Source organism: Bufo bufo, chromosome 8 (assembly GCF_905171765.1).
Source record: "Bufo bufo chromosome 8, aBufBuf1.1, whole genome shotgun sequence".
NCBI classification, from domain to species: Eukaryota; Metazoa; Chordata; class Amphibia; order Anura; family Bufonidae; genus Bufo; species Bufo bufo.
This window is the reverse complement of record NC_053396.1, coordinates 184,129,241-184,145,209: the sequence shown is the minus strand read 5'-3', so window position 1 is coordinate 184,145,209 and position 15,969 is coordinate 184,129,241. Positions and strand designations below refer to the sequence as shown.

The window sequence follows — 15,969 nt, the reverse complement described above, 5'->3', positions numbered from 1 at the left end:
TAGACAATAGCACTTCATAATAATTCTTCTTTTTGAAGCAACTTTTTTCTATCCTCTCCACTTCAGGATTAAAGAGGAGTTTTTCCATCTTACATGGTCATGCTATGACCATTAAACAGCATAAATGAATGTCAGGTGGCAGTCCTACTGTACCTCCTACCTGAACCCCCAATTTTCACTATATCCAAGTACAGATTCAATGGAGTTCCATTCAAATATATGGGAACTATTGAAAAATACAACCAAGCTGATCTCTACTGTTTAATTAGGGGCCAGAGATTGTAATAGAGAGATCAATATGACCTCCTCTTCATTCATTCTCTGTATAGTAGAAATGTTTATACATGATGGAAAATCCAAATTTTTGCTACCTTACAGCTTCCCCAATTGTCAAGAGTATTCTTACCAGTCATTCTACATATTGTTTCAGGAGTAGTGAGCAGTAATGGAGAGCGCTGGAAACAGCTACGCCGCTTCTCTCTGATGACCTTAAGAAACTTTGGGATGGGTAAAAGAAGCATTGAACAGAGAATTCAAGAAGAGGCCCAGTTCCTTACTGAAGAATTCAGAAAGAGCAATGGTGAGAACTAAAGAGAAAAAAACATTATTATTAGTATTATTATTATGTATTCTCAAAGGCTTCGTCTTATCTTGGTAGATGTTGTTGATGTTAATAATACAGTAGTTGGGTATATAATAGCTGCAAACCAAGGGGATATGTGTTCTATACTCATGGTTGTTTTTTTCACACTGACTACTACAGCTAACACTTCCTATCTGCTATATTTCACTTGTCAGCTTTGTGGCGTAGATAGAGACAGAATGAGCCAGATCACCCACATTCAGGTCCGGACCAGGCACACGTCTCTAATCCGCCACACGCTTATATCTCTCACTCATCCTCTTCAGATTACCCTGAATCTTTTGCCAAATAAATGACAAAGACGAGGAAAATCTCTCCTCATCAGGAAAACCAGAAGACTAGAGTTGAGCGGACACCTGGATGTTCGAATTTGACGAGTTCGGCCGAACTTGAAAAAAAAGTTCAGGTTCAGGACCCGAACTTGACCCGAACTTGACCCCGAACCTGAATTCCATTGAAGTCAATGGGGACCCAAACTTTTGGGCACTAAAATGGCTCTAAAATAGTCTTGGAAAGGGCTAAAGAGCTGCAAAAGGCATCAAAATGTGCTTAAGAGCATGGCTGGATAGGGAAATGACTTAAAATAACAGAAAATACAGAAAAATAAAAAATAACAATCTGGATCTAGGAGTAGGAGGTTGAGGAGGCGGTGGATGGGTGGATGGGGCGGTGTAGGTTGACGTGGCGGTGTAGGTGGAAGCAGCGGTGAAGGAGGAATAGGTAGCCATTAGAGATGTCCCGAACTATTCGCCGGCAAATAGTTCCCGGCGAACATAGCTTGTTCGCGTTCACCGCGGCGGGCGAACATATCCGATGTTCGGTCCGCCCCCTATACGTCATCATTGAGCAAACTTTGACCCTGTGCCTCACAGTCAGCAGACACATTCCAGCCAATCAGCAGCAGACCCTCCCTCCCAGTCCCTCCCACCTCCTATCAAATAGCAAGGACAGCATCCATCTTAGGTTCATTCTGAAGCTGCAGTGTCACAAATTTGACTAAGTTGTAATCGCAATGCGATTAATACGGGTTGTCACCCGGTGCGGTAGAAAATGGTGTCACCCCTGCCCCCGCCCCCCCTTCCCCCCGAAGCCATAATAAAGAGATAAAGAGAGAAAAAAAGAAGTCACTAAGTCAGCTCCAATCAGATATCTGCATAGACCCAGAGTCTTGGTCTATGTGCAGATATCTGATTGGAGCTGACTTCTTATTTTCTCTTTTGCACATAAACGTTTAAACTATATTCCTTAGTAAAAATGACCAGTCCACACCATGTGGGTCTATATTTATGAGGGCCCCCCTGAGCAAAGATTAGTAAATGTGGCCGGGTGGCTCCAGCCCACAGTTCAACCCAACCCCTTATGTCTCCTGGCCTGGGGCGTCTCTATAATAATCCACAGTAATTCATGAATGGGGTTAGGTTATTAACTTATTATTATTGGGGTATTATTAAAATAATTTGGTCTATAAAGTCAGAGGGCTCTACCTAACTCCTCCTCCCGGCACCAGAGACTCCTGCAGGGCAGCTGCCGCGGCGCCCCACCACTCACCAGGCTGCAGTGAGTCACACCACCGTCCCCCTTAAACACGTGGCGGCGCGACCAATACAACCATTATGAACTCAGACCTAAGTTGTAATCGCAATGCGATTAATACAGGTTATATTAATCGCATTGCGAATTCAACTTAGATCTGAGTTCCTAATGGTTGTATTGCTAGGATATAACGAAGATTGAGAATATAGTGCTATATTCGTCAATTCTAGCAATACAACCATTAGGATCTCAGATCTAAGTTGTAATCGCAATGCGATTAATGCAGGTTTTATTAATCGCATTGGAATTCAACTTACCACACTCTGCGTCAACTACGTAATTTTCCATGGGAGTTTTGCCATGGATCCCCCTCCGGCATGCCACAGACCAGGTGTTAGTCCTCTTGAAACAACTTTTCCATCACTATTGTGGCCAGAAAGAGTCCCTGTCGGTTTTAAAATTCGCCTGTCTATTGACGTCTATGGCGGTTCGCCCGGTTCGCCCGTTCGCGAATATTTGCGGAAATTCGCGTTCGCCATTCGCGAACGAAAATTTTTATGTTCGCGACATCTCTAGTAGCCATCACTGATTTGTGTTATTTTTTATGTTTAAATTGGGGTATCCCCCAAAATATTGGGACATATAACAAAATAAAACAAAGAATAAGTGCACTTGAGTACAAGAATGGATGGTTGAGGCTGGTATAACTGTCTATTCTGCACAAGGTACGGACAAGTCCTGTGGGATCCATGCCTGGTTCATTTTAATAAACGTAAGCTTGTCCACATTGGCTGCGGCCTGTGATAATGCTCTCTGCCGTGCTAAACACACGTTCACACTATACACTGGCTGCAGGGCAGGTCAGCACCTCCAAGGCTAACAAAGCTTTTCCACATTTTGCCCATGCTAACCCTGCCTTCTCAGGTGCTGGCGGTGCCCCAGCTGCGTTGGCGACCTCTTCCTCCTCCTCTGCCTTCGCCTTGTGCTTCCACTGTGCCCCCGCTGTCAGGTGGGAATGCTATCATCAGCGTGTGCTTGTAGTCGCGCATCTTCCGATCAGTAACAGATGTTTTCACTAAATTTAGTTCCCCGTCAGCAATGCAGAGCAGGGGTTAATTCACAGCAAAAGTGGGTTCTTGTCACCCAGCAATACAACAGACGATTTTGAGAGATTTAGGCCCCTGTCACCCAGGAACAGCAGGGGTTCATTCACGGCAAAAGGGGGTTCATGTCACCCAGCAATAGAACAGAGGATTTTGAGAGATTTAGGCCCCTGTCACCCAGGCTCAGCAGGGGTTTGTATACGCCAATTGAAAATAAGATTTTTTTTCAATTTAGGGCACTAATTTTGCATTAATATGGCTATAAAATAGTCCTTGAAAAGGCTAGAGGGATGTAAAAGGCAGTAAAATGTGCTTAAGAGCATAGCAACTGCTCTGCAAACAAATGTGGATAGGGAAATAACTTAAAATAAAATAACTAAAAATTACAAATTATTAACCTGCAACTCAGAGAAGGAGGTGGATATGGAGTCGGAGGTCGAGGAGGCGGTGAATGTGGTGTTGTAGGTGGAGGCAGCAATGGAGGAGGAGGAGGTAGCCAACAATGTTTTTTTCTATTTTTTATTGGGGTAGGTAGCCCCAGGGCTGGGACAAGGTCCACCACCAACAGAGGCTGAGCTGCCCAAGTGCGCCCCCCCCCCCCCCACCATTTAGATATGTATGTTTGATATTAATCAGACATGGGAACGCCTTGGGGTTAGAATATACCATCGGAGAGCAGCGGAGCGGCCGAGCCAGGAGGCGGAGCGGGGAGGGAGCACGTAAGTCAGTGCCAAGTGCTCACTACTCCCTCCGTCCTCCAGCGCGGCCGGCAGCAGCAGCGACGTGGTCAGTGGCCTGCCTGCCGCCCAGAGGCTGGGAAGCTGGCCTGCGCCCTGAGGCTGGAGCCTCCCCAGCCTCTGTGTCGGCCCGGCCCTAGGTAGCCCCCAAAATATTATGACAAATAAAAGAAAAGAAAACAAAGAATCATTGCACAAGGTACAGACAAGTCTTGTGGGATCCAAGCCTGGTTCATTTTAATGAATGTGAGCTTATCCACGTTGGCTGTGGACAGGTGGCTGCGCTTGTCTGTGATGACGCCCCCTGCAGTGCTAAACACACGTTCAGCACCTCCAAGGCGTAAAGGGCAAGCTCAGGCCATGTGCCCAATTTGGAGACCCAGAAGTTGAAGGGGGCAGACCCGTCATTCAGTATGTGTAGGCGTGTGCACACATACTGCTCCACCATTTTGGTGAAATGCTGCCTCCTGCTAAGACGTTCCATATCAGCTGGTGGTGCTGGTTGTTGTGGCGTGCTGACAAAGCTTTTCCACATGTCGACCATGCTAACCCTGCCTTCTGAGGTGCTGGCGGTGCCCCAGCTGCATTGGCGACCTCTTCCTCGTCCTCTACCTTCGCCTTGTGCTTCCACTGTGCCCCCGCTGTCAGGTGGGAATGCCACCAGCAGCGCGTCTACCAGCGCGGGATTGTACTAGCGCATCTTACGATCACGCTCCAGTGATGGAATTAAGGACGGTACATTGTCCTTGTAACGGGGATCCAGCAGCGTGGCCACCCAGTATCAGCACAAGTTAGACTGTGGGCAACTCTGCGGTCATTGCGGAGACACTGCAGCATGTAATCGCTCATGTGTGCAAGGCTGCCCAGAGGCAACGAAAAACTGTCCTCTGTGGGAGGTGTATCGTCTGTGTCCTCTGTTTCCCCCCATCCACGCACCAGTGATGGCCATGAGCTGGTCTGGGTGCCACCCTGCTGTGAACATGGTTCCTCCTCCTGCATCTCCTCCTCCTCATCCTCCAGAACTGTGCCCTGCCTGGACAATTGTGTACCTTGTGTTTGTGGGTGCAGGAATCCACCCTCGGAGCCACTTGGGAATGACTGGCCGGAAACCCTACGAAATGATCCCTCTTCCTCCTCCTCCTCCTGTGCCACATCCTCTTCCATCATCCCCAGGAGCGTTTTTTCAAGGAGGAATAGAAGTGGGATAGTAACGCTGAGAACGGCATTATCGGCACTGGCCATGTTGGTGGAGTATTTGAAACAGCGCAACAAGGAACACAGGTCTCGCATGGAGGCCCAGTCATTGGTGGTGAAGTGGTGCTGTTCCGTCGAGCGACTCACCCATGCGTGCTGCAGCTGAAACTCCACTATCGCCTGCTGCTGCTCGCACAGTCTGGCCAGCATGTGCAAGGTGGAGTTCCACCTTGTGGGCACATCGCATATGAGGCGGTCAGCGGGAAGGCCGAAGTTACGCTGCAGTGCTGACAGGCGAGCAGCAGCAGGGTGAGAACGCCGAAAGCGCGCACAGACGGCCCGCACTTTATGCAGCAGCTCTGACATGTTGGGGTAATTTTTAAGGAATCTCTGCACCACCAAATTCAGCACATGCGCCAGGCAAGGGACGTGCGTCAAACTGGCTAGTCCCAGAGCTGCTACGAGATTTCGCCCATTATCGCACACCACCAGGCCGGGCTTGAGGCTTACTGGCACAAACCACTCATCGGTCTGTTGTTCAAGGCCCGTCCATAGCTTCTGCGCGGTGTGGGGTTTGTCCACCAAACAGATAAGTTTTAAAACTGCCTGCTGTCGTTTACCCCTGGCTGTGCTGAAGTTGGTAGTGAAGGTGTTACACTGACCGGATGAGGAGCTGGTAGAGGACGAGGAAGCGGAGTAGGAGGAGGAAGCAACAGGAGGCAAACTGAAGCGCCCTGCGATCCTCGGTGGTGGAAGGACATGCGCCAAACTGCTATCTGCCTCAGGCCCAGCCGCCACTGCATTTACCCAGTGTGCTGTTATGGAGATATAATGGCCCTGACCGTGCTTACTGGTCCACGTATCCGTAGTCAGGTGCACCTTGCCACAGATGGCATTGCGCAGTGCGCATCTGATTTTGTCCCCTACTTGGTTGTGAAGGGAAGGGATGGCTCTCATGGAAAAGTAGTGGCGGCTGGGCACGACGTACTGTGGGACAGCCACCGCCATAAGGCCTTTAAAACTATCCGTCTCCACCAGACGGAATGACAGCATTTCAAAGACAAGTAATTTAGAAATGCTGGCATTCAAGGCTAGGGATCGCGGGTGGGTAGGGGGGTACTTCCTCTTCCTCTACAGCGTTTGGGATATGGAGAGCTGAACGCTTCCGTGAGACATTGTAGAGATGCTTGGTGACCCAGGTGTTGGTGTTGCTGGCAGATCCTCTGTTTGCGGGGTGCCAGGTGGCACTGTCACTCCAGAGGTGGATGAAGAGGCTGCGACTGCAGCAGAAGAGGAAGCAGGAGGAGCCAGAGACCTTTCTTGGTTTTTGAGGTGTCTACTCCACTGCAGCTGGTGCTTTGCACTTAAATGCCTGGTCATGCAGGTTGTGCTCAGGTTGAGAACGTTTATGCCTCGCTTCAGACTCTGATTGCACAGCGTGCAAACCACTCGTGTCTTGTCGTCAGCACATTGTCTGAAGAACTGCCACGCCAGGGAACTGGCTTTGGTGTGCTCAGTCCCTTGCTGCGGTGGGCAGTAGGAGGCGTACTGTCTAGAGGATGGCGGCTCCGCTTTTGCACCCTGCTCCCTCTTCTGCTGTGCTGGTGGCTCTGTACGACCACCGCCTCTTCCTCCGAACTACATTGGTCACTCGCTTGACCTTGATTCCATGTGGGGTCGAGGACCTCATCGTCCTCTACATCATCTTCCACCCAGTCTTAACCCCTGACTTCCTTGTCGGTCTGCACGCTTTCGAAAGTCCCAGCAGTTGGCATCTTTGTTTCGTCATCATCCGAGACGTGCTGCGATGGTCCTACCATGTACTCATCTTGAAAAATAAGTGGTTGGGCATCGGTGCACTCAATTTCTTCCATTTCTGGGGCAGGGCTAGGTGGATGGCCCTGGGAAACCCTGCTAACAGAGTCATCAAAAAGCAGAAGAGACTGCTGCATGACTTGGGACTCAGACTGCTTGGCTGATTTGCAAGGGGGTGAGATAAAAGACTGATGGACATCGGCTGCAGGTGCCAACTGTGATCTTTCAGCAGGAGACTGGGTGGGAGACAATGTGAAGGAACTGGATCCACTGTCAGCAACCCAATCAACTATCGCCTGTACTTGTTCAGGCCTCACCATTCGTAGAGCAGCATTTGGCCCGACCAAATACTGCTGCAGGTTTTGTCGCCTACTCGCACCTGAGGAAGGGGTTTCACTTGTGCGTGTAGCTGGCACAGATCGACCACGTCCTCTCCCTGCAACAGGAGCTCCACCAGCAGCACCACGATCTGGGCCACATCCCTTATTTGACGCTCTCCTCATATCTTTTGAAATTAGGATCTTGCCCTTAATGGGTGTTTAATTAATAGTAAAAAAAAATGACAGTATGTAAAGGGTGTATCTCACACGGCCTGAACCAGACTAGGCCTCAATTAAAGATTTCTTTGCACAAAATGGCTGTATTTCAAATGGCTGTATTTCAAATGGCTGTATTTCAATAGGCTGAATCAAACCCCTGTATGTATAGGTGGGATCACACACGCCCTGAATCAGTGTAGGCCTGAATTAAAGATTTATTTGCACCAAATGGCTATATTTCAAATGGCTGTATTTCAAATGCCTGATTCAAAACCCTGTATGTAGGGGGGTATCTCACATGGTCTGAACCTGTGTAGGCCTGAAGTAAATATATCTTTGCACAAAAAGGCTGTATTTCAAATGGCTAATTCAAACCCCTGTATGTAGAGGTAGTATCTCAGAGGGCCTGAACCTCTGTAGACCTGAAGTAAATATATCTTTGCACAAAATGGCGGTTTTTCAAATGGCTGTATTTCAAATGCATAATTCAAACCCCTGTATGTAGGGGGGTATCTCACACGGTCTGAACCTGTGTAGGCCTGAAGTAAATATATCTTTGCACAAAATGGCAGTATTTCAAATGGCTGTATTTTAAATGCTTAATTCAAACCCCTGTATGTAGGGGGGTATCTCACACGGTCTGAACCTGTGTAGGACTGAAGTAAATATATCTTTGCACAAAAAGGCAGTGTTTAAAATGGCTGTATTTCAAATGCCTAATTTAAACCCCTGTATGTAGGGGGGTATCTCACATGGTCTGAACCTGTGTAGGCCTGAAGTAAATATATCTTTGCACAAAAAGACAGTATTTAAAATGGCTGTATTTCAAATGCCTAATTTAAACCCCTGTATGTAGGGGGGTGTCTCACACGGTCTGAACCTGTGTAGGACTGAAGTAAATATATCTTTGCACAAAAAGGCTGTATTTCAAATGGCTGTATTTCAAATGCCTAATTCAAACCCCTGTATGTAGAGGTGGTATCTCACAGGGCCTGAACCTCTGCAGGCCTGAATTCAATATTGGTGCACCAAATGGCAGTATTTAAAATCTCTGAATGTAACCCAAATGTATTAAGGGTGTATCTCACAATGACATCTGCATCAAAGGCTGCCAACAAAATTTTTGGAGCCCAAACGACTGTTTGTTTAACAACTGAATTTGACAGCAGTATATAAGCCTGTAATTTCACACGTGCTGATGCTGCAAGGCCTGAAAATAGTGTTTTTTGTCAAATAAGTGTGTTTTTCAAACCCCAGAAAATGATGGATGTATTTCTAGCTTAAATTGCACACTGACTAATACAGATGTTGTAGATTGCACAAAAAGTCTTTTTTTGCTACCAGAATATGAATACTGTATATATTTAACTTGAATGTAACACTTGCAGATTTGGCAAATACAGTTTTTGGAGAAAAAAAAGTGTGTTTTTCAAACCCCAGAAAATGATGGGTGTATTTCTAGCTTAAATTGCACACTGACTAATACAGATGTTGTAGATTGCCCAAAAAGTCTTTCTTTGCTAACAGAATATGAATGCTGTATATATTTAACTTGGATTTAACACTTGCAGATCTGGCAAATACTGTTTTTTGGAAGAAAAAAAAAGTGTGTTTTTCAAACCCCACAAAATGATGGGTGTATTTCTAGTTTAAATTGCACACTGACTAATACAGATGTTGTAGATTGCACAAAAAGTCTTTTTTTGCTAACAGAATATGAATGCTGTATATATTTAACTTGAATTTAACACTTGCAGATCTGGCAAATACTGTTTTTTGAAAAAAATAAGTGTGTTTTTCAAACCCCAGAAAATGATGGGTGTATTTCTAGCTTAAATTGCACACTGACTAATACAGATATTGTAGTTTGCCCCAAAAAAATGGTGATTTGCAATGTCCCAAAAGCTCAGATGCAGTGCTGGTGCACTGAGCATGCATAAATTGGCCGCCGCCGCCACCCACCTAACTAACAGAATTCTAAAAGTTAGTATTTTTAATCAATGAGCTCAGGGCAGGGTAAAACGATAGTGCCCTGCACCCACACAACTATTTGTCTGTAGATCGCTGAGTTAGATTCTCTCCTATGCTCTCCCTGAAATCACAAGTCCAGCAGCATCCTCTCCCTACACTTGTAACAGCAGAGTGACGTGCAGCGCTACGTGACCCAAGCTTATATAGAGCCTGGGTCACATGCTGCTCTGGCCAATCACAGCCATGCCATTAGTAGGCATGGCTGTGATGGCCTCTTGGGGCAAGTAGTGTGACGCTTGTTGATTGGCTGCTGTGCAGCATTTCAAATAGCGCCAAGAAAGCGGCGAACACCGAACCCGAACTCAAACTTTTACAAAAATGTTCGGGTTCAGGTCCGGGGTCCAAAAATCCTAAAGTTCGGTACAAACTCGAACTTTACAGTTCGGGTTCGCTCAACCCTACAGAAGACCCCTCTCCAGAGAATGTCCCAAACTGCGGATGAAACCCATATGCACCAAAAAATGGTGACTTATCAGAGGACTCCTGTCGACGGTTATTTAAAGCAAACTCCGCAAGGGACAAAAAATAATACCAATCCTCCTGATTCTCAGGAAGCTCCCAATCAAGCACATCGCGGACCTTCTCAGGGTCCATGCGAAAACCAGAAGCGGAGAGAAGAAAAACAAGAAATTGAATCTCCGGAACCGCAAACACACATTTTTCCATTTTAGCGTACATTTTATTCTCCCGCAGAATCAGCAAGACCTGAAATCAGGAGAAAAAATCAAAATGTCATCTAGATACACCAGAACAAATTTCCCCATTAAATGATAAAAAATGCTGTTCACAACAATCTGGTTAAACAGGTCTGGGATCAGAGAAAGAGGATATGGGTCACGAATTGTGATACAGTTCAGCTCCCTGAAATCCAGACAAGGTCTTAAAGAACCATCTTTTTTCTTAACAAAAAAAAAAACAGCGGCAACAGGTGACTTCGAGGGTCGGATGTGTCCTTTTTCAGGCTCTCAGAGATATACACTCACCTAAAGAATTATTAGGAACACCTGTTCTATTTCTCATTAATGCAATTATCTAGTCAACCAATCACATGGCAGTTGCTTCAATGCATTTAGGGGTGTGGTCCTGGTCAAGACAATCTCCTGAACTCCAAACTGAATGTCAGAATGGGAAAGAAAGGTGATTTAAGCAATTTTGAGCCTGGCATGGTTGTTGGTGCCAGACGGGCCGGTCTGAGTATTTCACAATCTGCTCCGTTACTGGGATTTTCACGCACAACCATTTCTAGGGTTTACAAAGAATGGTGTGAAAAGGGAAAAACATCCAGTATGCGGCAGTCCTGTTGGCAAAAATGCCTTGTGGATTCTAGAGGTCAGAGGAGAATGGGCCGACTGATTCAAGCTGATAGAAGAGCAACGTTGACTGAAATAACCACTCGTTACAACCGAGGTATGCAGCAAAGCATTTGTGAAGCCACAACACGCACAACCTTGAGGCGGATGGGCTACAACAGCAGAAGACCCCACCGGGTACCACTCATCTCCACTACAAATAGGAAAAAGAGGCTACAATTTGCACGAGCTCACCAAAATTGGACTGTTGAAGACTGGAAAAATGTTGCCTGGTCTGATGAGTCTCGATTTCTGTTGAGACATTCAAATGGTAGAGTCCGAATTTGGTGTAAACAGAATGAGAACATGTATCCATCCTCTGATGGCTACTTCCAGCAGGATAATGCACCATGTCACAAAGCTCAAATCATTTCAAATTGGTTTCTTGAACATGACAATGAGTTCACTGTACTAAAATGGCCCCCACAGTCACCAGATCTCAACCCAATAGAGCATCTTTGGGAGGTGGTGGAACGGGAGCTTTGTGCCCTGGATGTGCATCCCTCAAATCTCCATCAACTGCAAGATGCTATCCTATCAATATGGGCCAACATTTCTAAAGAATGCTATCAGCACCTTGTTGAATCAATGCCACGTAGAATTAAGGCAGTTCTGAAGGCAAAAGGGGGTCCAACACCGTATTAGTATGGTGTTCCTAATAGTTCTTTAGGTGAGTGTAAGTACGCATAGCGACTCTTTCAGGTTGGGAGAGATTGTATAAACGTGATTTTGACAGCTTGGTGCCTGGAATGAGATTAATAGGGCAATCGTACTCCCGGTGAGAGATCAACTCCTGGACACCACTCTAGGAAAACACATCCGAAAATTCTGAGAGAAAAGATGGTACAGTCTTGGTAGAAACCTCTGAAAGAGACGCCGTGAGGCAATTCTCTCTGCAAAACTTACTCCAACTATTTATTTGCCTTGCTTGCCAATCAATGGTGGGGTTATGTTTAGTGAGCCAGGGTAGCCCCAACACTAGAGGAGTAGGTAATCCGCTTAGGACGAAACATGACATATCCTCAACATGAGCGTCACCCACAGTCAAACGGATATTGTGAACTATGCCCTTTAACGATCTTTGAGAAAGTGGAGCGGAATCGATAGCAAAAACAGGTATATCCTTTTCCAAAGTGCATACCTGGAAACCATGCGTTACTGCAAATTGATTATTAATGAGATTAACAGTTGCTCAACTAACTACAAAAATCTCACAAACAATGTTCTTGCTGTCTAGCGCCACCCTGGCAGGTAGGAGAAAACGGGAACTACAAGCAAACGGCAAACCTTCAATTTCTGAATCAACCTTGCCAATAGTAGCAAATGGAAAGTTTTTGGAGGTTTATTTTTTATTTTTATTTTTTTATTACCCTCATAAAACTCCATGAATCTCCTAGAGGGGCAAACATTAGCCAAATGATTTATACCCCCACAACAGAAACAAACCCTCCTCTGAGAGCTGAATCCTCTACTATCAGAGGAAAGCAAACCCAGCTGCATTGCCTCCTCCTCAGAGGGGATTAACGAGAGACTGAGACCCCTGCGCACTGAATGAGACAGCCCCACTGTCCTTGGGCTGAATATGACAGGAAAGAGTAGTCTCCTCTCTCTCTCTAAGACGCCTGTCAATACGAACAGCTAGAGACATGGCAGATTCTAACGAGGCAGGTCTCTCATGAAAAGCAAATGCATCTTTCAATCTTTCCGAAAGACCATGGCAAAATTGACTTCGGAGTGCAGCATCATTCCAACCAGTATCAGCTGCCCATCTCCGAAATTCAGAACAATATATCTCTGCGGACTGTTTACCCTGGTATAAAAGACGCAGTTTAGATTCAGCCAGAGCAATACGATCCGGGTCATCATATATCTGCCCCAGGGATACAAAAAATTCATCCACCGATCGGAAGGGCCGTGCCCCCACCGGCAGCGAAAAGGCCCAAGACTGAGCGTTATCCCTGAGCAGCGAGATGATGATCCCCACCCTCTGCTCCTCATCACCAGAGGAATGGGGAAGTAGGCGAAAATAGAGTTTGCAAGCCTCTCTAAAGCGAACAGAATTCTCACTACCCCCGTAGAACGCATCCGGAAGCGAGATCTTAGTCTCGGAACAAACTCCATGAACACCAGCAGAACCGGTCACCTGAAACTGAGACACAGTTTTACGGAGATCTGCTACCTTGTCATGCCCTGCTCAGACTATGTACGGAGGTCTGCCAGATTAGCAGCACGTGTCTAGTCATTTGTGTTGTTTTGGAGTCGTGCTAGATCCGCCTCCCTTCAGATGCTCTGGGTCGGGTCGTTGGTTTAAATTACTTTCACTCCCAGGGTTCCGTGCAGGTTATAGCTTCTGTCTGCCTGTGGAAGGAAGGAGTGAAGGATTGGCTTTTCCTGCTCAGATAAGATAAGTTGGTTTCTGATTTCTTTGGTTTGCTGTCTAGGCTGTTTTAGTGTCGTCTGTCCCCTCCTGGTTCTGAGGGAGCAGGCTGCCCCTTTTTCCCTTTCACCATCTCAGGGATTCTAGGGTATTCTCAGCCCAGGCACGAGGACACATTATTTCCACCTTCAGGGTCTGAATGTGGGCAAAGCAAAATAGGGAGAGCGGTTAGGGATTCGCTAGGAGGTGACCTTATCCCCAGCTTCTCGCCTAGAAATATTGTTTGTTTAGTTATCTGTGTATCCTATATCCTGTCCGCCGTGACATTATAACCCGCCATACTTTGACTGCCATTACTCAGCGGTTTTGTGATGACGTCAATTGATGCGCTAGTTGACTGCTTGCAGGGATTATCTCTGGAGGTTGCGGATCTGCGTAGTTCGGTCACACGGTGTCAGAATGCTCTGGCATCAGGTGCAGGTCAAATTTGTGGGGAGCCTAAAGTCACTCTTCCTGAGAGATTTGCAGGGGGTGCGGATGACTTTATCCGCTTTAAAGAGTCATGCAAATTGTATTTTCGGCTGCGTCCATCTTCGTCAAGGGTGATGAGAGTCAGAGGGTAGGGATAATCATTTCTCTGCTTAAAGGGGACGCACAATCCTGGGCCTTTTCTCTGCCGCCCAGTTCTCTGGCCCTCCGGTCGGTGGAAGAATTTTTCAAAGCCCTGGGATTAATTTACGATGACCCAGATCGGGTCTCGATGGCGGAATCTAAATTGCAGCGTGAACATACTGCAGAGATTTACTGCGTTGAGTTTAGGAGATGGGCTACCGAGTCAGAGTGGAATGACCCCGCGTTACGTAGTCAGTTTTGTCAGGGGTTATCTGAGAGATTGAAAGATGCCCTTGCTTTTCATGAGTACCTAGATTGCTTGGAGAATGCTATGTCTTTGGCAGTACGGTTAGATAGATGTATTAGAGAGAGGTGTAAGGCTTCCTCCGTGCAAGGGATCCCTTCTGTGACTGGTTTCGTCTCTGCTACTTCCCAGGGTGATGTTACAGGTAACTCTGGGGTAGGGGAGGAACCCATGCAGCTGGGTCAGGTATCTTTCCATTCTGGTAGTAGAGACTTTAGGAAATTGCATAAACTATGTTACTACTGTGGGAAAAGTGGTCATTTTATTTTTGCTTGTCCTTTTGTTAAACCGCATGTTGATAAGAAAGAGAAAAAAAAAAACGTCCTGACTCTTGGTAGCGTGAATGGAGTGGTGGAGCAAGCAGGTATGCAAGCTCCCTGTAATACTCATTTTCTCCTTCCAGCTATGGTGGCGCTAGACTCAAGAAATTTTTTTGTTGAAGTATTCATTGACTGTGGTGCCGGGGTAAACCTTATTGACTTTCTTTTTCTTCAAAATCTGGGTCTAAGTACGTGCACTTTAGAAAGAGAGATTCCGGTTTTTGCAATTGATTCTTCCCCTCTTTCTCAAAGGAGTCTCACTCATATTGCTCATGGTATTCAGTTAAGGGTGGGTGATTCACATGTGGAGATTATGTCTTGTTTTGTCATGAAGGATTTGCCCACTCCGATAGTCTTAGGGTTACCGTGGTTGACAAAACATAACCCAATTATAGACTGGCAAGCAAGACAAATCATTGGTTGGAGTGAATTTTGTTCGGATAATTGTCTTGGCACATCTATCTCTGGTGTGTCCACTACGGCTCTACCTCAGTATCTCTCAGATTTTGCGGATGTCTTTTCGGAGGGGGGGGCTCAGGAATTGCTTCCTCATCGTGACTGATTGTCCAGTTAACCTCATCCCAGGGGCTAAGTTGCCAAAGTCTCGGTTTTACAATCTTTCTCAACCCGAAAGAGAGGTCATGCGGAAGTATATCGCCGAGAGTTTGGCAAAAGGTCATATTAGGCCATTTAAGTATCCGGTGGCAGTAGGTTTACTCTTTGTAAAGAAAAAGGATGGATTGCTGAGAACTTCTTTGGATTTCCGAGAATTGAACCGTATTACGGTCCGGGATCCGTATCCCCTTCCTTTGATCTCCGACCTTTTTGATCAGATTGTTGGAGCCAAGGTTTTCTCCAAGTTGGATTTGAGAGGGGCCTACAATCTGATCAGAATCAAGGAAGGGGATGAGTGGAAAACGGCCTTCAATACGCACGAGGGTCATTTTGAGAATCTGGTTATGCCTTTTGGGTTGACGAACGCGCCATCATTTGGTGGGGAGGTTCGTGGTAGTTTGCTTGGATAACATTTTAATTTACTCTCCTTATCTGAAGACCCATCAGGATCATGTGAGACAGGTTTTGACGATCCTTCGGGAGAATAAATGATATGCCAAATTGGAGAAATGTGTGTTTTCTGTGCAGGAGCTTCCGTTTTTGGGATATCTGCTTTCTGGTGGTTTTTGGGGTTTACTAATTATTATAGAAAATTTATTTTGAACTATTCTACCATTGTAAGACCGCTGACTGATATGACTAAGAAGGGCACCGACGTCTCTGTCTGGTCGGATGAGGCATTGCAGGCCTTTTCGACTATTAAGGAGTGTTTTGCATCTGCTCCCATTCTGGTGCAGCCCCATGTGTCTCAGCCATTCGTGGTGGAGGTTGATGCATCAGAAGTTGGGGTTGGAGTG

At 46.3% G+C, this 15,969-nt stretch overlaps 1 protein-coding gene across 1 annotated transcript in view; it reads left to right on the top strand.

Annotated features, from left to right (window-relative positions):
- LOC121009528 (cytochrome P450 2H2-like) overlaps nucleotides 1-15,969 on the top strand; it is a 93,040-nt gene that overhangs the window by 43,700 nt on the left and 33,371 nt on the right. The window contains exon 3 of the mRNA XM_040442727.1: nucleotides 431-580. Within this exon, the coding sequence (XP_040298661.1) occupies nucleotides 431-580 (150 nt within the window). The remainder of the gene's footprint in view (nucleotides 1-430; nucleotides 581-15,969) is intronic.